The 23,918-nt window shown below is 41.0% G+C and overlaps 1 protein-coding gene across 7 annotated transcripts; it reads left to right on the forward strand.

Moving 5' to 3' along the window:
* The first annotated feature begins 1,256 nt into the window (after positions 1 to 1,256).
* letm1 (leucine zipper-EF-hand containing transmembrane protein 1) lies at positions 1,257 to 23,358 on the forward strand. Of its 7 annotated transcripts, none has more exons than XM_037071415.1 (16): positions 1,257 to 1,608; positions 7,704 to 7,761; positions 8,735 to 9,227; positions 11,255 to 11,398; positions 11,925 to 12,062; positions 12,268 to 12,471; positions 12,584 to 12,703; positions 12,830 to 12,961; positions 13,074 to 13,232; positions 13,397 to 13,495; positions 13,973 to 14,005; positions 14,868 to 15,002; positions 15,090 to 15,283; positions 16,114 to 16,146; positions 16,702 to 16,858; positions 17,405 to 23,358. In XM_037071415.1, exons 1-16 carry the CDS (start codon positions 1,530 to 1,532, stop codon positions 17,555 to 17,557), a joined length of 2,331 nt encoding a protein of 776 aa, XP_036927310.1. In that variant the 5' UTR covers positions 1,257 to 1,529; the 3' UTR covers positions 17,558 to 23,358. The 7 variants fall into 7 exon arrangements, with proteins under 7 accessions (XP_036927310.1, XP_036927311.1, XP_036927313.1 ...); XM_037071416.1 differs by having other exon boundaries at positions 16,720 to 16,858; XM_037071418.1 differs by lacking the exon at positions 16,114 to 16,146.
* Positions 23,359 to 23,918: the final 560 nt, after the last annotated feature.

Genomic DNA, 23,918 nt, shown 5'->3' on the forward strand with positions numbered 1-23,918 from the left:
GCGATGCTGTCTTACTCATACTCACACAGTTATACATTCACATCTGAAAGCCGCCTCTTTGTAGGTCACCGCTGCAGTGGGGCTTCAGGGCCCTCTTCAGCGGCAGTAATGAGGAAGGAGCAGATGCTGCCTGTTCGCTTCTCTTACCCACAGTATCCTGTTGGTTTCAGGATCACACAGCCCTGCTTCTTCTATACCATGTTTAAGCTTTTTGGCCACCAGTGAAGTGTGACAAAGAAAGTTTACATTGATCAAACTGTATAATTGTTACCCCCTCTCTTATTAGGAATACTTAAAAATGGGAGATGACTGGAGTTGTTTTAAACTAAAATGTGAACAGTTTTTTAAAGAAAGATCAGTTATGAAGAGTTTAATTTCATTTAATTGCGTCATAGCTTGTGTTTTGTTTTGTTTTCCATTTTGAGATACAAGAATCATCTTGCTGACTTTTGTTTATAAGGCCTTTGGAAAATGGTCATTCAAAAGATAAATAACTTAGACAATAAACGCTTTCAAATGTGGCCATAATAAACCTGAAACACGCAAACAAACACATGAATGAATAAATGCTTAAGCTTGATTTATTCATATGTCTTTGGACAAAGTGGCAGTTTGCACACTTTCGTTTAACCAATCAGAAATACTTTACTTATCCTCATATTGGTAATATGTAAGGTCCACTGTGCAAATCACACATGTTACAAATCCATATTGTACCTCTCTGTTACAATAGTCAGTTTATAAATTGCATTACATTTTTTGGATTTTGCAATATCTTAATCAGTTACAGTCCACCCACAACTAAACATTAACAAACAAAATAAAACAAACAAAACATGACAAAACACAATTTAGAGGTCTGCTAACTTAAAGGAGTCCATTTCAAATGTTTAAATATCCAATTTATGTTTTTTTTTTTTTTTTTAGATTTTAGATTTTAAGTGGAAGTCAGATATTATTTCAATTCTGTAATTTTGTGTGACAAGAGGCCAGTCTTTAAAGCCATTTCATATTATGAATATATTTTTATTAAATGTATTATATACATTATATTATACGCATCTGGGGAAAAGCTGGGTATCAGTCTTTGTCAGAGCGACGTCTTATTCCAAAGCATTTCTGAAGGATATTTCTGTAAATATTACCTGTCAACACAACTCAACCCCCACTCAATACCGGAAACACGTGCTTTTATTTTATAGACCTACCGGAAGTTTATCCCCCGCTAACGCATCAGAAGCTGCTTAACAAACAACGCCACATTGACGTCACTTGGAGAGCCTGGCCCGGCTAGCTGTCATTCGCGTAAAAGGGAAGGGCATGACATGGAGCAAAATTTTCCGATCTATATCCAAACGTGCGTCGTAACTTGTTAAAAGCCTGAAAGGATTCTGGTCTTTGTTTGGACCAAGAACGCGTCGACTGGTTCCGACGTCCTGAGAAAGAAAAACAGAGGCTAGCTAACCGGCTAGCTAGCTTGCAACCTACTGTAACTGTTAAAAAGGTAGCTGTGACAGAAAAGCCTCCGCATGGCGTTAATCCTGTTTACCAGGTCCCGGGCACCTTTAATGAAAACGTCCAGGTCTTTAAAGAGCGAATTCAGAAAAGGTAAGCTTTCTACATTCATATGTACCTTTATTACTCAGCTGTTTGTGTTTATTATGCTAATGAAGACGATTATAAGCTAATCTAACTCGTTAGCATGTAGCGGTTACAGGAGGCAGGTGGTCCTGGATTTGCCGTGTTTGGGTTTTCAGGAAGATGGTGGTTGACTCAAGGTGACAGCTGATAACCAAGCATCCCACTTAAAACCGTCTGTCATTCATTATTTTAAGCTACACGTCAGTTAGTACCTCGCATGTCAGCTTTTGTGTTATAACATGAGGCTTTTCTGGCCACTGCACCTTTTTTCTGATGGGAAGTCAAGGAAGGAGCCAAGCATGATTAGGGAATCAGGTTATGTGAGGACAACCTGGTTTCTGTGAGGGCTGGCGAGCGCCCTCTCCTTCCACTGCAGGCTGAGAGGATGCTCGTTGTAATGGCAGACAGGTCCCCTTTTTGTTTATTCAGCTCCTATGAGATATTCTTATATCACCCAGATGCATGGTGAGGAAACAAAATGTAGATTTCAAAGCGAATGAGGTAAGATTTTGGCTCTATGGGAGCGGATTTCTTTAAATGCATTGTTTTGTGACCACGTAGCACAGCTTGAGTCAGTCTTTTAATTATTCCTGGGTATTTACACAAGGTTCAGAAATGTGGAACCACAGGAATGATGTTGTTGAAAATGGAGAGCACTATGGGGAATTTTGTGCATTTCCAAATGACTCCACATTTGACTTTCACTTTTGCTTGTTAGGTTAAAATGAGTTCAGGAGAGTAATGGATGACTTAAGGTGACAAGGCACCAGCAGAATCTATTACTTTTTTAAGCTACAGATTAAATTCAAGGAGCAAAACATGCTTAGGGCATCAGGTTATCTGAGGACGACCTGCAGGCTGTTCCGGCTAGCGAGCGCCCCCCTTCATCTACTGCAGTCTGAGAGGATGCGGTTGCCATGGCAGTCAGGTACGCCTCTGTTTATCACCAGCCAAGCCATATTGTGCGATGAAGAAGGGTGGGACTGAAACAAAATGAAGCCATATTTTGGTTCTGTGGTGTGCTGATTTCCTCAAGGTAACCCAGATGTCTTGTTTTGAGACCAGGCAGCACAGTGTGACTCGGTCGAGTGTTTCTTGTTGGTGTTTAGATAAGATTGAGAAATACTAAACCACAGGAATGATGATGCTGCAAATGCTTTCTGGGAATTCTGTGCTTCTTCAAACTATGATTTTCACTTTTGGTTTATATACAGTGTATGTCTGACATTTTGAATTAACTAATAGATAACAAATGCTATAAAATATTAAAGGTTAGCTTTAGTTTAATTACATGTACACAATTACATGAAACTTGTATGTGTACTTCACATTAATTAAGCACCAAAACTCAGATTTAACAAAACAATGCCACTGTTAGAAATGCCTCTCATACTGCCTAAAATGCTTGAATCGATATTGGCAGGTACTCATGTCTCTGCACCAATCCAATACCACATGATTTATTGATTAGAAACAGGACCCTTTGACTTCCCAGCAGCATCTTGTACACCTGTATTCAACATAACAGATTTTTACTGCACAAAAAGCCAATGACATCCATTAACAGCAAGTGACTTGTGTAACTTCAAGCACATCGATAAATGTTTAGTAGTGTACAGCAGTTAAAAACTGCACGATGTGGTAAACAAACATATTGCGATCATGTTGACAGATATTGTGATATTATTCATGATTAATGTGAATGACCATTTCTGCAACACATTTTTAATTTTCACTGAAAACACATAGTTGAAATCACTTTAACGTAACGGCCTTAAACTCTCAGCCTCACTTCATTCCCTTTATTCATATCCACATCTTTTTATCTCCGCTGATTTGAACTGGGCATTGATCAAACCGCTCCGGACCAAACCAGTAATTTTATATCATCACGGTTCTGATAAGCATGTGAGCTGCTATTTATCACTGCTGTCAGTGTGTGGTATACTCAATATAAAACATCTCTGCCTGTAGTCTGGTTGGTGCATTAAAGCTGTGCTTATAAATAGATGAGAGGCTCATAAAGGGAATCTGTCTGTCTGCACTGGATGGACTGAGACTGTGTTCCTGGCTTTAGGCCCAGATTATCACACAAATTGCGTTGCGTCCACGAAGAAAGGTCAGTGCCTCTTATAACTCCACCTGAGACAGACTGAGCTTAACTTTCTCACTTTCTTTCATGTCTGTGCTCATTTTCTGGTTGAGATATTCTACATTACAAGATCACATCTTGTGTGTGAATATTCCATTGTTAAAACAGCAGTCTGTGTAAATTTGACCTCTGATTTCATTGAGTTATTGGTTCTTATCATTAAATGAGTGGTCCAAGGACAATAAAGACCATTTTCAGCTCCTGCTCTGACTGCTGGACATTGACCAGTGTGCTGTTCTTTGCAAAGTCGATCTGTAGCTGTTGTCAAGCAAAGGCTGTAAGGTCAGAGGTAATAAAGATTATTGCATTATCTAAGACATCGTCAATAAAGTACCGGAGAACCAAGTATCACCTGTGGTCACGTGATGGTACACATGTACAGGTGTTCGTGAACAACTAGTCGTTTGTGTGGGGGCATCTGAAACAACATGCATGTATTGAGGAGACTTAAAAAAAATCTATTTAGAGTGATTGCTCATTTTAAGTGGTTTCTCCAGCTGACACCCCCGTCATTGTTTACTTACTGATATTCCTGGATATGTGAGTTTCAGTCGCAGAATGACTCCGGGTTTATTCCCAGAGGGAAGTGACCCAGAAATGTCATGATTTATGGAGACCGTGACGAGATGATGCTCGACATTTGAGAGCTTGTAAATCCACATACCTGGGAAGCCAGGGATTTAAACACAAACCACAGTCTGGACTTCAGCTGACATAGATTGTGTACAATAAACACACGTCTTCTGAGTCCATGACACATTTGTTTCCAAGCTGTGGTTTGTCTCCATGTGTTCACTGTGGAGCTAAACAAATACAAGACAAGTGTAAGGCTTGGGTGCATTTATCAGGCAGCGGGTTTGGGGAAAAGCTCGACTGATACTGGATGTTTGGGGCCGATGTGGATACTGGGGCTCCTCTCCAAGCACATTTTACCTTTTCCTTTTAAAACAAAATGCAATTTCACATCATTTTAGACCATTATTATTAAGATATCTGCTAGATCAGATTATAAGTAATAAACACCCAAAAAGCTAAATGATAAAACTGGATGAAGAAAAGCCCACTGGGGACCAGCAACAACAGTTGAACATTGATTGTGTTTTACCAAGGTTTGTTGAAAATGTAGGTGCACGTGCTTGGCAGGAAAGTTGAAATGTTTTCCAATAAAAATATGCATTTTAGACTGTTATTATGTCAGTGTATAAACTATTAGAAAAGAGCCATACACAAAAAGCTTAATGAAGTACCTCTCTATAGAAGTCCAGTGGTGACTAACTACAACTGTTAGTCTGGGAAAAGTCTTTCAGTTAGTTTAGGCAGCGCTCAACACCACATGGGTGCTGCGCCTAAGTCATATAATCATCGGGAAAACCCCTGAAGAACGTCATTTAAAATAAAGTAAACATTCTAACAGGGGACCTTGATTCAGACCTGAATCTGTTTCATATTGTGAACTTTTTCAGCCTCGTTAACTGCAAAGAAGTGGCTCCAGGCCTGTGTGGTGACACTCGGCTCGCACTCCCACAGTGAATGAGGAAGTGTTGTTAGACTGTCGGTTTAGCACTTCACAGTCCGACAGCTGCAGGCTGTGGGTCACACACACGAGTCGGCTGTTGCACGTGAACGCCTGATGACCTAGTCCTGACCTTCCAAGGCCAGACCTAGTTTGGTTGGAGTCAAGACCAAATCTTGGCCATAAACACAGTAACATAGTCGTATTACTTTTACACATGCAGCAGTAATGAGTAAAGAGATGAACGTGTGTCTGTAGAGGTCAGATATTAGAGTCATCAACGTCAGATTTCAGCTTGAATCAAATGCAAGTTCAGGAAGTTCATGCTTCATAAGATACAAGAAACAATTTTTTGTTCAACTCATGCTCATTATTATTAACTTGGTGTTCTTTTGGGACGATTTCCCGAACACGAACAAACCTCTCAGCTCCACGTTGAGCTGTAATCACAACATTTGTCGATGAACATTGATCTGGTTCAGATCAACATGTTAGCAATGCAGCATGTGATTCATGCTATAAAGCTGCTACATCCTAAGTAGTTTATTCTGATTGAGGTTAAATCAACATATGTGGTGCTGTATTACTGTGGTAAGCCGACAGAAACGGTGCATTTACTGGAATCATTTTGAGTTTTACTCTTGTTTGACTGAGGTTTTGTGCGTGAGTCATGATCTCCTCTGTATTCTGCGGCTTCAGAGTAGCAAGTAACAACCACCATGTCAGTGAAACATAAGATGTAACTGTGTAAAAATCTCCTGCATTTGTCTCCTTTTGTTCAAACGGCATTTATTGGATGAGTGGGATCCTTGTTGCTCCTTCTGAGGTTTCTATTTTTTCTGTTAACGCTGAAGCGTCTAGGAATAGAAACTGGGCACCGTATGCCGAACAGATTGTGAAGCCCTCAGGGGCAAATTTGTGATTTTGAGCTTTATGAATAAAACTTGACTTGATTAGAAAACTCTCACAGGGTTTAGTACAAGACATAAATCATTAATGTCGACGTGTAGACGCAACACATTATAGACACATCATGCGAGGACCAGTGTAGTCAAAAGTCTGTAAATTAATTTGGGTTCTGTAGCGTGTCTGTGTTCTTCGTTTGAATTAATCCTTAAATAAAAATCCCAATTTATATGCCCTCAATGGTGTGATAGTTTGTTCCCCTGGTATTGAATATTATCAATAAATTTGCCAATTACTTCCACGATTAGCTGATGAATCACTGTGAAATGTAAGACGGTTTCCCAGAACACAAAGTGACATCTTCAAATTGTCCAAACAACAGTCTGAAACCCCAAAACTCCCCATTAATTATCATAAATGACAAATAAAACAGCAAATTTACACATTTAAGAAGCTGAAACCAGCATTTGTTTGCCATTTTTGCTTGAGAATAACACTGCAGGGATCTATTAAGTGTTTAACTGTGTGGCGGCATGAAAGTGAAACTAAAATTGTAAAAACCCCGGGGAAACAAAAACCACAGAGGAAACCCAGCAGCAGCAGAGTGTATCTGCACGTTCAGCCCAGGTGAACGTTGGAGGGTGAGGTTATATCATCTACTGTATTTCCAGGGTTTTCTGTCGGCGCTACAGTTGCTGGCTGTTGAGCCACAAAGGTGACACCGTTCCAGTAAACTCTGTGTCCTCGCCTGGCTGCCGGCCACAGCCCGTCATGTTCAACCAGGCCCTACTGGATCCACTCCAGCCGGCCATGTGAGAGCCAGAGGAAGGGCGGGGCTAGGCCATGTGCTGTGACCCGATTGGCTGAAAGTGTCTCACCACTCCGCCCTCTCTCTGCATGTACATTACACAGCACAGTGGCACAGGGCCTCTCGGGGTTGGGAGCCCCTCTGTGGGCCTCATGGAGGGTGTGAATATCCCGACCTCCAAGATCAGCGAACAGATACAGACAGGAGAATAATGCACCTCGTGTGTTTGGCAGGGATCTTCACAGATGATACACACTATGAAATGTATTAAAAGATCTTAAGCAGCAAAGACGGTCCGTGAAATGAGTTATAGACAAATAAAACTGTAACTACAAGAGAGAATAACTCAATCTAAAGTGCATGTTGGATAACAGAATTTACACTATCTTTGTTGAGGCTTGATATCCGATTAAAGCCTGATACAACAGTGAAAAGGCCTTTCCAAGATTGCAGAATACTTTTGTAATAGACGTCATTTATATCAATATATTACATAATCAGATAAAAGCCCCTGTGTGTCACTGCCGGGTCAGTAAATTCAGAACTATTACATGAGATCAGTCAGAGCCAGTAGATAGCTGTGGATGTGTGATGATCATGAGGATCCTCTGTGTGTCTTTCTCTGTCTAATGGCTCATTATCAGAACAGCTGCTCATGGTTTTTTTTTTCCTCTTCTTTTCAGGGAAACTACAAGATGGTGCCTGTTTCAACTGCACAGCGCTCAGACTCTCCAGTCAGAAGTAAGCCGCTTAAATGCGTCTGCAGTTTCCTGAAATCATCAGAAAAGAACTTAAATAGCATGAAAAACTGGTTTCTTGGTTGCTGCTTTTATGATGTTCAAGTTGTAGGTGCTCTGTGCCTCACATTTAGTCTTAAACCTGAAACATTTGAGTCATTTTTATCGATACAGATAGTTAATAGTTGGTCATTTGCCAGTTATAACTGTGATGCATGCTAACACAGCACCAGACGCACCTTTATTCATCCAAATGCTAACATCAAATTAAAAGATTAGGTCTCTAAAGCTTTGTTGGACGCTCTTTCCATGTTAGAAAACCACCCACTTTTCTGAAAGGTTTTGAATTTCATTCCAGTAAAAGTCTTAAAAGATTCCACTCAATGAAAACAGATATTTGACTTGTTTAGTTTCCACCATTCTCAGAAGAAATACCCAGAAAATATAGATAGTGAGAGTTGTCAACACATGCAGAGAAAACCAATAAGTATAGATTATAAAAGATATGATAAATGAATAAATAATAACTCTTAAATTCTCTTAAATCAGTAGAAAGAGAATGAAGTAATCAGGGACAATTAAGTCTGAAATACATCTGTTTTTAATTGTAGTCTTGCAGTTTTTAGTAAAGAAAAACAGCCTTTATTTTCCTTAGTTTTCATGGGAACAAATGTTCTGTTTACATTCAGTGTCACTCACCAAAACACAACATGTTGAGTGTTTTCCCCTCCTGGCAAACACTTGCAAAGCCTGTTTTTGTTGTCTCTCTCCCTGCCTATGTGAAGGGATTGATGCGTCTGTTTAGCAGTTTTCTAACTCTGTGTGATGTGGCAATAACTGCCACTAGATAGCAAGTGAAACTGTGTGAAACCATGTCAGTCATGTGCTCATATGGATGCACAACTCATTGCTCCACCAGTGGTCAGAAACACCTTTAAAATTTTGTTCTGAAGTTCTTCTGTGTGTTGTCGCCTCAGACTCGATGGGCTCAGACTCGGCAGCTTGTCCCAGGTCTCGTCCTTCAGTCCTTCCCTCCCCCTGTCAGACGTCTACGTGGGCCCCTGCCAGAGCCCAGACTCGCAGCGTCTCTACTGCGCCTTTTTGTTGGGGGCCTCCCCTTCACCGTACCCTGCAATCACAGCTGGGGCCCAGTGGACGATAGCACGACCGCAGGACATCGCCGGTGTTCGGTGGATACACACCTCCAGGAGGAGATGGGACGACTCGAAGGTGGAGAAGTCGCTGCGTTCGTTAAAGGACAAGACGAAGAAGCTGGAGGAGGGAGGGCCGGTGTACAGCCCCACGCTGGACGCAGAACCTGTGAGAAGGACGATCCGACAGCGGGTTCTAGACGAAATCAAACACTACTATCACGGCTTCAGGCTGCTGTGGATTGACACCACCATCGCGGGCAGAATGCTGTGGAGGGTGCTGAACGGACATCCGCTGTCCCGCCGCGAGAGGAGACAGGTGAGGTCTGCACGGAGGGAAATAGAGGTTTTTCTCTGGTGATCCCTCGGCTGTCAATCGCTGTTTCCAGAGAAAGAAAGCTTTCCGGAGCAGATAATCAGCATAAGTCTAGAGATCAGAGATGACTGAGCACGGTTTAAGTCTGACAGCACAGACATCTTGTTCTGTAATGTTTAATCCACAGCTTCCCAAACCTAATGGGATCAATTATAGAAATTGGCTGCACGCTGAGTGTTTACTCACCAGGCGCTCTGAGGATTGTGCTGCCTGATTAGAAGCTTTACATGTTCCCTCTTTGATACTGAGACTCCTCATTTAACTTCATCCTCACTCATTGTTCTCATTATTCCTTCTTGGTTTCCACAGAATATTTCAATGCAGTAAAAAAAACTGCAAAAGAAACTTAATTACAACTTTAATGACTAATGAAAAGTCAGTTTTCTGTAAGATTTCCTGCAGCAGCTGATGATACTGGATGTAATAAAGAAACAGATGTTAAACTTCATTATTTTGCAGGTAGTGAAGCAGTGAAGATATATTTAAAGCTCAGATTCATCTGATATTGATCTGATATTGGATTGAAGCCACAGTGCTGCAGTCGTTTGCTGCAGTTGCTGCTGCACAGGTGCCATTTCAGGTCAGCTCAGGTCTCTTACTATTACATGTCCCCCAGCAGCCCAGGATGGTACAGACTTAGTGGCCTCGATTCGTAACTGGCAAGTCATAAATGCTCCTCTGCTGCTGTTGTCTAGAAATGCCACAGATTCAAATTCACCCTCTACTTTTAAACTGAGTTGAAACCATTACCATTTGAATTTGAGTGTTTATCTGCCAGAGCGTCTGAAGCATTTCAAGCATAGATCCTGCCGTAATCATCACGCCTGTTGCAACAGGACAGTGGAGGTCTGAAATGTGTCAACTTCATTTGACCTCCTTCGACTTTTAAGAAGATCTTGCTGCAAGAAGAGATATATCCTGCCGTGCTCAGTGTGGGAATAGAGAATTACCACAGTGCTTCTAGCTGCTGGTCAGTGTTTTGACGATGACCACAGCCCCCCGCCACATTAGACCCGCTCCACCAACACATCTGCACCTTTTCAAATGCGGCTGACTCCCTCGGAGCGCATGTCCTGAGCCCATCTACACCCCCATTCATCTAACCTGCACTGGTTTTGCCTCCTTAATCTCCCCTTTTCATATTCACTGACAATACTCAGGCCTCCGTTTAAGGCTTCTTCTATTTTAATCTGTCACCCCCTCCTCCCACCTTTGATGTGGAGCTCTGGGAGATGATATACATGTCAATGGACCTGTGGACAAAGCCCCTTTCACTCAGGCTGGCCTAATTCCTTCACCCTACTTTTCCTCTGACATGCAGGTGGAAAGGCCGTAGAAAGAGGGACTCGTGTTTTGGCCTTCTCTCCTCAGGGCCGTTTCTGTAGATGGCTGCTTTGGGATTGTGTTCCTGAGGCCGGTCAGTAAGCCACAGTCGGACAGCTGTACAATAAAGTAGACCGGTGTTGGCCCGGTGCTTCTATACTCTGAGGATTGTTCAGGTCGGTGCTGAACAAATGTGCTTCCTGTTGGCTCAAGTGGGCAGTTTCTGAGGCAGAATGTTCACTTTGGTCCACGGCTCCATGCAAATGTTGCACCGATGAATTAGGAGGTTTCTGTTGCTCTGGGAATGTATGGGCTCAGGGTGAGAAGTGCTGACTGTTGAAACTGTTATAAGAGGGATTGAGCAGGGTGATTGTACCAAGGGACAAAGGAAGATGAGGTAAACATTTTCACATCGCTGCCTGTTGGCTTTTCCTCTCACTGCTGCTCTCTGCTGGAGGTTCATATGAACTCCAGCCTGGTGGAAGTGAATGGTACTGCGGGGCCCATGCTCCACATGTTGGTAAAAAACATGTTATTTGTTGACAATCCAAACACAAGACCGGTACGATAAATCTCCATATTTCTTCAAGACACACAGAACTAAAGGACTCAGTTTTAATTCCAGTTCTTCCATATTTTCTCCCCAGTTCCTCAGAACATGTGCTGACGTCTTCAGACTTCTTCCCTTCCTGGTGTTCATCATCGTCCCCTTCATGGAGTTCCTGCTTCCTGTAGCTCTGAAACTCTTCCCCAACATGCTGCCGTCCACCTTCGAGACACAGTCAAAGAAGGTAATCGAAGACGGAGAAAATGTCCAAAAATAAAGTTTGGGTGTTATTTTGCAAGATGCATTTTCTTGGTTGAAACAATTAATTGATTCATTGCTGCAGCTTTGAGCTCAGCACTAGCAGTATTATCTAATTATATGCAAATAGATGTATCTTAACCAGCCAAGTAAAATCAATACTGCAGTTTCCATGACTTGAACTTTCACACCGGATCCTGCTGAGGTGATCGGGCTGTTGTCTGATCCTGACAAAGGTTAATCCTTCTTAGAGTCTGAACCACAGCGTAACGCGATCCTTGACCTGTTGTTCTGTATGGTTTACCTTGGCAATTATTTAGTCCTTATTTAGCACATGTCCTTGTTTCACAACAGAAATCAGTTATATTCCCTTTTTTGTTTTTCTTTCTGCTATGAAATTTAACAGAACGCTCAACAAATTGCTGTGTATTATATTTATAATGTAATTTGTGGAATTATCTTCACACCACATTTCGATATTTTTTTATTTTTTTATTTATTTTTTTTTTTAGGAGGAGAGATTAAAAACGGAGCTGAGAGTCAAACTGGAGATGGCCAAGTTCTTACAGGACACCATCGAGGAGATCGCTCTGAGGAACAAGGCTGCCCAGGGAAATGTGACGGAGGAGTTCTCCACCTTCTTCCAGAAGGTTGGTGTCCGTGTTCAATGAGTCAGGGAGGCATGAAATGATTGCTCAGTACTGCCCTCCGGTGGTAGAAACAATGAAATGTCTGTGCTTGGTGTAGTGTACAGTTGAAGCAAGCAATCCCAAAAACTTGATTTAACACAGCTACAAAAGATCATTTTCTTGTCAGCTTAAATACTTTTAAGTCATAACTTTTACATCTTCACAGATTCGGGACTCTGGTGAACGTCCCAGTAATGAGCAGATCCTGAAGTTCTCCAAACTGTTCGAGGACGAGCTGACGCTGGACAACCTGACCCGACCTCAGCTGGTGGCTCTCTGCCGTCTCCTGGAGCTGCAGTCCATCGGGACCAACAACTTCCTCCGCTTCCAGCTCATCATGAAGCTGAGAGCCATCCGTGCAGACGACAAGGTAAAAGACGGTACTCTTATAGCTGCTTGCTTTCACTCTTTCTTTCTTGGTTCTATTAAAACGAGGGGAGTAGTTGGTCATTACGTGCTTTGTGTGAACTGTGTTTATCCAGCTCATTGCGGAGGAAGGGGTGGCGAGTCTGAACGTGAACGAGGTGCAGGCGGCCTGTCGTGTCAGAGGGATGAGATCGCTCGGAGTTACGGAGGAACGACTGAGAGAGCAGCTCGTCCAGGTAACAACAGCAAACAGAGATGGAGGATATTTTTCATGCAGTTTAACAGAATAAATGTTATATAAGCTTTCTGAAGTGGTCTTTCTGTTGGCATAACATCTGTGGTGTTATATTCGGCTCTTGTAGTGGCTGGAGCTGCACCTGAAACAGCAGATCCCCACGTCTCTGCTGCTGCTGTCCCGAGCCATGTACCTCCCCGACACACTTTCCCCCGCAGACCAGCTGAAGACGACCCTGCAGACGCTGCCGGAGATGGTGGTATGTTAAGAGGCCCGAGCTGGGATGTGCAACTTTGTCGTAGTGAAATTAGCTTCTTGGCTTCAATGCTCGGCAGTTGAAATTTATAAATGACTCTGGTTTGACTCTCCAGACAAAGGAGGCCCAGCTGATGGTGGCAGAGATGGAGCTCTCCAAAGTCGACAACAAGACTAAGTTGGAGACGACACTACGGGAGGAGGAGGCGATACGCCAGGACAACAAGGACCGGGAGATGGAGAGACTGGCGGATGCTGCAGAGAAAGCTGCCAGGGTAACAACTCCGATCACATGTTTTTATTGTCCAGAAAAATTAAACAGAAACAGACTCATACATCTGTGTTATCCTACAGATGATTAAGGGGACTTCTTTAACTTCATGTCTTTATTAATCCACGTTGTTCATTATGTCTTTTTCCCCGTCACTGTCTGCTACAGGAGGGAGAGTTGGAGCTTGAAGCAGAGCCAAAAAAAGCTGACGCAGCTGCTCTCTCAGAGACGCTGAGGGATACGGCGCCAGTCATCGAAGGAATCAAGGTAACGTCTCTGAAAACACAATCTGTGCCACTTGTTTGTTGTTCTTACAAGAAATCATAAACCTCCAAGAACTCGACATGCTTCTACAATCCTTCTACAATCCTTTTCTTTTATCGTTTGTAACGACTAAAGTCATTTACTATATGAAAATAGAGTTGAAATGTATATTTTCTTTTCCTAGTTATATAAATCTAATTAATAGAATGTGCGTAAATTTAAGGATTTAAATGTAACACTATTAACTATTCAGAACAGCTACCAGTAATCAAATTAAATATGATATAAATAAAACAACAAATAATATCCTCTTTTAAGCTGTTAGTACCTGAGATACAGGCTTTATTTAATACTTGTCATTGAGGATTTTATTGTAATTCGTGGTATAACTTTCTTTCTGAGCACAACACATGAATCTTTGATATTATTTATTTCTGTCATTTACGTGTCGTTCACTTGTTGCCACCTTCTGTCACACAGTTTGGACAGTGGCAGACATTCCTGCACTACCAGGTTAGGTTTATAACGATGTCTCCTCCCAGTCAACCCTCACATCCACACCAATTTATCCCTGCACGCACAGCTTCTGGTCTTTTTCCTCTGAGCGAACCCAGATGACGGTTAAACAGTACTTGCATATAATTCTGGTGTTTCTTTGAGCTATTTCAGGCCGTTTTGATCTCAGATTCAGTAGCAGTAATAACATAATGACAGGAAATAACCCCCAAATGCACGGTTCTGGTATGAAAGTATGATAAAATGAATGTTGACATGTTTTTTTTTCTACTAGAATCTGATATTTGAAACCATTTAAGCGTAAAATCCTGCCAGCCAAGGTCAACATTTACCCGCATTGCTTTACTTATTATAGACAATCCTACTTATGGTGCTAAAGAAAAAGCTAAATGTGACTTGCAAGTTCTGTTTGGCCCACATCTATACAGACTTCTCCTTCTCTTCTCCTTGTGATCCTTCCAGGTTGACCATGTTGAACCTTTCCTTCCCTCACTAACAGCCTTTTGTAGTTTCCACAGACTTCTCCTCATCGTGTGTTTTTAGGGTTTTGAGGAGTATCCCAGCATCCTCCACAGCTTTCCTCTTTTACCTGTTTTCTGTGTTTGGGTCGGTCTCTTATGTGGGTTTATATTAAATGCACATGTGGTGCTTGTTAAGTGATGCACTTCCTGACCTACTTCTTAAAGTAGCAGGAGTGCAAAGCAGTTTTTAGAGGGAAAATATGATCGTAAGCATCTGTTTTTATCTGTCAGTATCTAAAAAAGTAGTCTTCAAAGCAGTTTTTATGTAGTCTGCTTCACAGGATGCGTTGTCTCAACATTTAGGAGCACGTTTCTTAAGTCGTATGTTTGTGTTTCAGGGTGAGGAGATCACCAAAGAAGAGATCGACATGTTGAGTGATGCGTGCTCAAAGCTGAAGGAGCAGAAGAGGCTGTTGACTCTGGAGAAAGAAGAGTTGGAGGAACTGAAGGACGATGTTCAGGAATACAACGAGGTGCCTGTTTTAGACTTGTAATCATTACAGAAAATCAAAGGTTTTAGAGTATTTTGTTCAATTGTGCAATGTGTGTGTGTTTTGCAGGATCTGGAGGAGATAAAGAAGGAGCTCTCTAAGACCGGCCAAGAAAAGGCGATCGAGGAGTCAAAGGCGAGCCAGCGTCTGTCGAAGAGGGTGAACCGTATGATCGGTCGCATCGACAAGATCATCCTGGAGCTGGAGAAGGACAAGGTGATCCTGGACGGACAGATGGACAGTGGTACCACCCCACCTGTCGGGTAAGAGCTGAATATATTACTTTAACCGCTAGGCTTCTGTATGTAGCGCTTCAGAATGGTAAATGCTGCTGCTGTACAAACACAGAAGGTATTGTCAATATTTTACTTCCTTGAAAAGACAAAAGCAAGTCCGTTTTGGACAATTTGTCACAGATATATCAAAAAAAAGGCTCTGTCTTTTCCTAAAACAACCTGCCTACAAACCATTGTTATTGATCCTCTCATCTCACTGTCAGAAAGCGAAGAAATAATCATAATGTGTCACCAAACTGGTAACTACTGCGTCACAGACAAAAGCTCCATCGTGGCCGTGTACCATCTCACAGGCTGTAGTTTGTGTGTCTGTTGTAAAGGATGCAAAGCTTTTGAAAGTTATTAACGCAAAAACAACTTTATCTTTATTTTGCATCCTTTCTTTTAACTCCCATGGCATTTATTATGATGGTGTCTTAAGTACATTTTTAATTTGAAATAGGGCTGCTACTGCAACTATTTCTTGATTAATCAATTCGTCGTTTGGTCTTTAAAATGTCAGAATAAGTTTCATAGTTGACAAATAATTGACAAAGTGTTGCAGCTCTGTTTTAAAATGTATTTCTTTTAAGCAGTGATCAGTGTTTATGCTATATTTTTGTTGTCATCATCACCATCATCATCATCCTCGTCATCTTCATCATCATTACTTCCATCCGTAAAATGGTGGTGGAGATAAAACAGGGAACAAAAGGTTTCCCAGCAAAAACTAAGATAACAAAACGTTATTAAACCATGTCAGTTATTACTTGACTTGAATTGTAAGACCACATCCTAATTGATTCCAAATTTTACAGATTATTCTTTACTAAACATAGTGATGCCACAAGGTAAGCTGAAACTGTGGTAAACCGCCATTTGCTTGCTTGCCAAACGCTAACATTGTCAACATTGTCATCTGCTGAAAATTGTGCTGTAGAGGATCACCAGAGTGCTGCCCACTGGTTGCTGTGGATCCACTTTTGATAAACAGTTTATGCTCCTGAATGAATTAAATCACATTTAATACAAAAATCTAACTTAAACTGCTTGATTTGGAAGATTCAAGTCTGCCCAAACTTTTATTTGTTTAGAGATGTGTGACCTCTACTGAGGCTGATTAGAAAATGTTTTCAAATTTCTAAATTCTTTGTGCTTTGTGAATTTAAGCCTTGTTACCTTGAGCAGCTTTAAACTCTATGTATCAGCTTATAAAACAGAATCAAAGGAAAAAAAACCCATTAATTTTTAAGCTGCATTTTTCAGCATGAAATTAACAAAATGTAAAAAGTTGAAAATCCATTTGATTGGTGTGATCTGGGAACTCTGAATGCAGCATGTTGACTTTAGATTTTCTCCACCACTTCTCCATGAACACCTGGTTACAAACCGTTCCCTGTATGCAGTCTGTTCTACACCTTCAGGGAGAATCTCATCAGCATCGACGAGCTGATCAGCGTCATGCGGCAGATCCAGAGCATTCCAGAGCACAAGCTGCAGAGCATCGCCGACGCTCTCGACGACAACAAGGACGGGAAGATTGACATCGACGACGTCATCAAAGTACGTTGGACAGTATGACAGAAAATGAGACACAAAGGGTTAAAAAAGGATTGTTGTAGATCAGGGTTACTGAATCTCAGGGCAGTATTTGTATGCGTTGTTGCTAGTTTCTGGCTGACGCAGTTGTCAGTTTCATACCCAGCAATATATTTTCGCCCAGTTGTGCATCCATTGGTGTGTTTGTCTTAAAGTGAAGTGTGGTCAGATGCATCTAAAGGCAACAAAAAGTGTACAAAAAGTGCAGCATTTTATGCGTACAACATAAAGGACGCATTATTTATATTATAAAAAATTAAGAGTTAAGGTGGGTTCACAGTGTCCCTACACTCTGCTCTGATGATTATAGAGGCTGTTTTCAGTGAAATATAAACATTTCATGCAAAACGTAAAGCTTTAGTTATAAACATAACAGGACAGAGGAAAATTTTCAGAGTAAACAGAATTTATCTTCTGAAATGAATATTTCCTGTCAGCTCTGATGGAGCTCGGGATTCATCAGGAGAACGACTAGCGTTAACATTTCACATTTGTCTTGCGTTATCTCAGGTGGTGGAACTGATCGACAAGGAGGACTTGGACATCTCCACCTCTCAGGTGGCTGACATCATGGTGATGCTGCAGAAGGAGGAGAAGCTGATGGAGAAGGAAAAGGCCAAAGAGAAGGCGGAGAAGGAAAAGGCAGCCACACTCAACAGCTAACTCACTTTCCACAAAGACAGAACAAAATGACCACTGAGAAGTTTGTGGCTGGAACCCGGTCACAGAAAATTCTGGACTCAGACCGAGGGAGAGTCACGAGGTAACAGCTGCCTTCTCAGGAAGTCATTTAACAACAAATTTAGCTCTTAAAAAAATAGTTCAAATAAAGAACAACAAAAAAAGAAAAGGGCACATTGCCTTTAAAACGCACAAAATTAGAAAGAAACTTAAATTGTAATTATGTTAAACTCTTCTGGACTGATCATGTATCATATGTTGATATTTGGTTTTGTGTAATTTTACTCAGTAATTTATTAACAGAGGGAACACAATGGCATGAAACAATGAGTTTGGAGTTGGCAAAGGAGAAAAATTATCAAGAATTATGTTTGGAAAATATATTTATCAGGAGATTAATTGTTTAAAGTTTGGGGTGAACTGTCTTGCCTTCTCATTTCATTCATGTCATCATCTCGGAGAAATGAGAGATCATTTCTTGACTTTGCACAGTAAAAAAAAAAAGAATCATGTCATCACCATCATTTCTTTTCCTCTTAGATTTTGTTTATCCATCATACTCCCATATTGTAAAGTTATTCTTTTGAATTGTACTTGTGCAGGGTAGCTTATTGCCGGCTTTAGGATGTTAAATGGTGGCTGCAACCAAATATGAAATTACTCACAACATAAAAAAACTAATTAAAAACCATCAAATTATGTGTACAAGTTTAAAGATCATAGCTTTATGTTAATCATTCCCACTAAAACAAGTAAATGGAGGAGTCTTGCTGAAGACGTGTTGGACATTTGTCCAAAAAGCCAAGAAGTGAAGCTAGAAACATTTACATCAATAGTAAAAATTACTGTACTGTTATTTACTTTTATTTTCTACTTATTTTATAATGATTTTTTGTCTCGTTGTAGCACAGCTCTTCATATCTGTTCCTGTTGTGGTCATTAGATTTTCTGTAAAATGCCAAAGTTGCACTGTGGCACATTTAATAAAACAACAAGATTCTGATATTTCCTAAAAAATCAGAAAGGACTGACTGATATTTATGAGCAGCGAGGATCATAATCAGTATAACGAATACTGGTCAGCTGACAACTGGTAGAGTTATTTGTAGTCATTAGTTTGGAGGTCGTCCAATGAATGTTATGTAGTTTATATTGTAGACATGAGTAGTTTAATGACCGTGGTAATCTTTAGCCCCATAGTTGGAAATGCAAAGTGGCCTTCTCATGATGCAGATATTATGGATCATAAACTGTTGTGTATTTATTTTGGAGTGTTTTCAGAAGGTGGTAGAGTTTTGATATTCTTCTCACTGTGGATTAACTTGATGTAATTTAGTTTTTTGGGCTGAAGACGTCTGATGGATGAATTAGAGCTGTGTTTTTTTTTTTGCACCGTAGCAATGAATGTGTGGACGAAGTGATGATTTTTGTTAATATTTGAATCGACTACTGACGATACATTCATCCCTCTGCCTGGTGGCTTTTCTTGCAAACAGCCCGTCTGACATCGAACCACTTCCATAGTCAAACAAATAAAAGGCTGAGTTGGGAAATGTTAGTAATCAGTTTCACATTCATTTTCCTCTGCAAAGCTTCGATTGTTCTTGAATACAAATAGAACTTGTTCAGCAATCATGGAAGACATTTAAATTTTATTGAAATCTGAGTTTCTCGGCTGACGGCACACTTAAACGTCCTTACATAAGTAAATGAATGACCAGACTTCTGCTGAGTTGTTGTACATGGAATATCTGTTAGTTTGTGGTCGTAGAAGAGCTCAGGTGTGACCGTAGAAGACAAAGTGAAGTGGTACTTGAGATAATGCTGAGTGGATGACGCTCCGTTTAATCCGTTCCCGGAATCTGCTGTCAGACGTGTGGATGATGAGGAGCTCGTCCCGGTTCAGACGCAGCTCTGCCTGACAGGCCGTGGGCTCTGCTTCGCCTGGGACCAGTCAGACTGATGGGTGCAGGGTAAACACTCGGCCCATACATGGGCCACAGCCAGCTCCGCTGGAGGGTTGTGTTTAGGTTAGAGACGATCCGGCGGGACATGGCACGCTCTCTGCAGCATTAATCATCAGTGGGTGTAAACACGTCACGGGAACGTTGTGACAACATCTCGATTACACTTGGCAGGAACGAGAGGTGTTTGTGTCCCCGCGCCTGACAGGTCGGACTCAGGGGAGCACTGTGTACATTAGCAGCGCTGCCACTGTTTGTAGGCATGGAGGGGTCAAAGGTCAGATGTGAGGTTGGGGGGGGTTAATGACAGGGACGTATACCAGGAAGGCATGTGAGGCTGAAGGAGATCAATACTTTAAGTCCCAGTGTAGGTTTGAACTGAGTTTGGATTTAACAAGGTGCTGCGTCGGCCAGTCAAATCAGTGAAGTTGCTAAATTCTGGTAGATTCACTTGTAAAGTCTAAGATTTATAGGGTGATTTTGGCAGCTGAGGATAAAATGATTGTTGCTGTGATCAGAGAATAAAAAGGCATCTGTATGATAATTGATTAGTTGTTGAAATACATATTTAAAATGATGTCAAGTAAGAGTTTAGAATGAGAGACATTAATCAAAGCAAGTATTTAAATATATTTCATAAAAGATGCATGAAACACAAACAAGTCCGTTAAAACCGGTACAAACAGAATCCGGAGGGTTTATGATTGTGGATTTAAAGTCGACAAACAGTATCAGCGTTTAAAACAAACCTGAGGTGCTCAAAGGAGATTAATCAATTAATGAAACTATGTGGATTTATGGATTTGATTGTCTCGGGGGCCTGAAACAGAGAGGCCCTTTGTGTTCTTTAACACAGTGCTGTGATTGTTCTGAACGCCCGAAACAAATCTGGAAAATATAAAAGAGCTGTTGTCGTGTCAGCAGTTGTTTTCAATTCTGATTATTTTCTTAACATCAATCCGTAAATAATTTTAGAGAATTGTGAAAAAATGCCCTTCAAACCCTCCCGGGCGCTCACGACGACGTCATTAAAATGATTTGTTTTGGGTCATTAAAACCCCCAAATTTAGTTCGCAGTGATGTAAAACAGCATTTAAACTAGTGAACGTTTGGATTATTGCTCGATGAAAGACTGGAACAGTTTATCCAGAATCTAAAAGATATTTTTTATGCAAACTGTAAATTCTTCTTTATAAATTACTTAAATAATTTACCACTTAAAAGAATACTTGTATCCTCACTCAGTGTGTGCTGCTGCAGGCCCTTTACTGTCATCATGAGAAAGATATATATATTTCAGCCGTACAGTCGGTGATCTGACATGACAGTCATATTTCCCTGCGTGCTACCGAGATGTGATTGTGATTCATGAAAACCTGTCAAACCATCAGACGCGTTCAAGAAATCCTGGAAAGAAAATAATTAGATCTTGAAATGGAGAAAATGTTTAAGCTCTAATGTGAACGCCACACGCCAGTCACTGAACACAGACAAAGAAAAAAAGACAGTGTTTGCTTTTATCTCCACAAACTTCTTATTTACAAGAACTTCTGCAGCCGTGAATGTTTTTATGTTTGTGCGTCCTCGACGTCTCCGGCTGCGGTGTGAGGAGCCGGGCAGCGTTCACGGCTCGCCGCTGGCAGCAGTGTTGCGCTGTGTTGTTGAAGCTGCTTCTTTAAACAGGGTCTACCTTAGAGATGGAGGGAGTGAGAGGAGAGATGCAGTTGGCAGCAGCAGCATTTTGACAGCCAGCTTAAATCAGTCGTTTGTCACTGTCAAGTCGAGCAGCCCGGAGTCGCTCCCTGCCTCGCTTTTGTTCTTTCAGCGACTTTAATTTGATATTTTTCGGCAGGAGAAACGGCTGATTTGTAAGCTCGCTGTTGTAATTCTCTGGCTGCTTCTCTGTCGAGTGTTGCCACTGTGTAAATGCACTATTCATGTTTGATACAGTCGCTGTTGAGTTAATGTTCAGACTCAGGGTGTGTGTGTGTGTGGATGTGGTGCGAGCAGCTTCGGTGTTTTGCGATACGAAAAAACCGTCCTAGAAAGATTCCTGTTCGAGTTTGAGGAGACGAGTCGTAGCTCTCGTGTACTAGAAGAACAAATATTTAAAAGCAATAAGTCATTTATGCATCGTGTAACCTTTTTGAATTTCTCTCATTTTTGAGGTGTGTATAAATTGTTCAAACTATATTGTAACACTTAATTTAGTAAAAATTATGCTATGATTTAAAAAAACAAAAACAAAGCAAGTGTTTGGATTCTGCTTCTCTTCTTGATATCGGGCTGATTATTTGGGAGTTGATGCACTTGTAGCTGACTGTTTGAACACAGATGTACGGATGTGTTTTTTTCCCCTTTTTTAAAAAAAAGTATTTTGCACTAGCCCTTTTTATCACTAGAAGAATGCTATTTTCTTGTAGAGCATATATGATTTTTCGCTTGAGGTGGAGGTGAGGAGACTGAAAGTTGGACCAGCAGTGTTGTCAAAGTCTGCTTGTACAGATACAAGAGCAGCTCAGACCTCTCAGGTTCAAACTGAAAATAAAATGGACGCAGAGAACTAAAACTTTAACTGCATTTTAAATAATAGTGCAGCCACCATCTTTTTACACAAGAAACTTGTTGTTCAGACAGAAAAAAAGCCTGAAATTTGTTATTTCCAGCTTGTCCTCATCAGAAAAACAACCATGAAGATTGACTGTGAAAGCAGCTTATTTACAGTTCTCGCAAGGTGGCGCCCTCTAGTGGCCGTAGTTATTATTACAGCAGCAAAGGAGGAAGTCAGCAAGGAGTAGATTCGAGAGTTGGCTTGAGGTATTATTAGATATTATCCAGTATTGCGATATTTGCCATCATATGTGATATTTTTCACAATATTGAACAGCTATCGTGGCCGCTTCAGGCTTTTATTTTGAAAAGAATATGCAGGCTGAGCTGTTGTGGCAGTGGAGGCAACATGCATCCACACTTGGCAGATTACTTCCAGGTAATTGGCCTGATTAACATACAGAGACGGAGGATGGAGGCCAGCTCCCAAATTTGGTAATATTTTGGGTTTAAATTGGGCTAAAACAGCAAGTCAAGGGATTTGAATGAGGCTCCATGTAGTTATTTGTCTGCACGAACACTGGATAAAACTTTGGATATTGCTGTAGTTATTTTTAGCCAAACCAAAATGTTTTCTTGAATTGAACCAAGTAGTTTTCTGGCCTAAACCGAACAAAACTGCAAGGATACAACAAAAGGTCCGGTGCGGCTGCTGGCACCCTGCAGCAGTCTTTGACACAAATTCTCCAGGCGGAAAGCAAATCAGATGTGCTTTCCTTTTCTGTCTGAACACACATTTTCAACTCAAAAGTGTTTCAAAGCCTTGTGTTTTGCAGCCACAACCAGTAAACACGACATTAAATCCCAAACAAAGTTCTCAGATCGACTCGAGGTTTTAAAAGAAAGTGGACAACATAAACAGAAATCAGGAAAAATCTGTGTTGCAGTTTAATCTTTGGACTCATCTGGATCATATTGGAATGAAAATAATCTGAGTAAAAGTTTATTTATTTATTTATTTAATCAAGTTTTCCAAAGGTTTTTTTTTTTTCCTTTTTATATTCATCCAAATGTGGAAACGTTCTTCAGGAAACGACCAGAACTGGATTTCAGTTTAACTTGAATCTCAAATGTATGAAATAAGCTTCAGGTTGTTTTTTTGTTTTTTTTTGTTTTATTTTTTTTTTAACACGAATCAAGTGTTCATGTAAAGAAACATAATTCACTAAATGAATCAGAAGTGTTGAATAAATCATGGATGATCCTGGATTCGTCGTTGTTTGTTTTCTGTTTTACATCTCATGTTTCTTTTCATACGTCATCACTTCCACACAGCCATGTTAGGTTGTGTGTTTGTGTGTTTGTGTGTGTGTGTCATCTCTAAATCCTTCCATGCAGCCATTTTTGTATTATTTCCCATCCCGAGCCTTCATTCCTGACTCCTTACCAGGCTCACCACAGAGCCTCCGTCCCCTGCCGCTGGAATGCACCCAGAGTTATTTATCCAGCGACAGTTTTACCGTCTGTGTGTAAGTGGTTCGTTTAACAGACTGAAGCAGGAAACACAACAGCATAAAAGACATAAAAGAAGCTGGTGTTTAACCCTTTTATGCACCGAGGTTAACTGGCAGTAACCAGGAGCTTCCTGACGGATCTGATCCGGTCGTCAAATGTGATGATGTGAAGGCTGAAATGCTCACAGATTGTTTTGGTTGTTTGGGATGTGATGTTCAGGGTTCTTTCGTAGGTCTTTACTGACATATAACCATCAAGGCTGCACTAAGGTGTGATGTTCATCCATCTCATTGGGCGAGCAGGAAGCAGACTCC

The sequence above is a fragment of the Acanthopagrus latus genome, chromosome 16 (assembly GCF_904848185.1).
Source record: "Acanthopagrus latus isolate v.2019 chromosome 16, fAcaLat1.1, whole genome shotgun sequence".
In the NCBI taxonomy this organism is placed as follows: Eukaryota; Metazoa; Chordata; class Actinopteri; order Spariformes; family Sparidae; genus Acanthopagrus; species Acanthopagrus latus.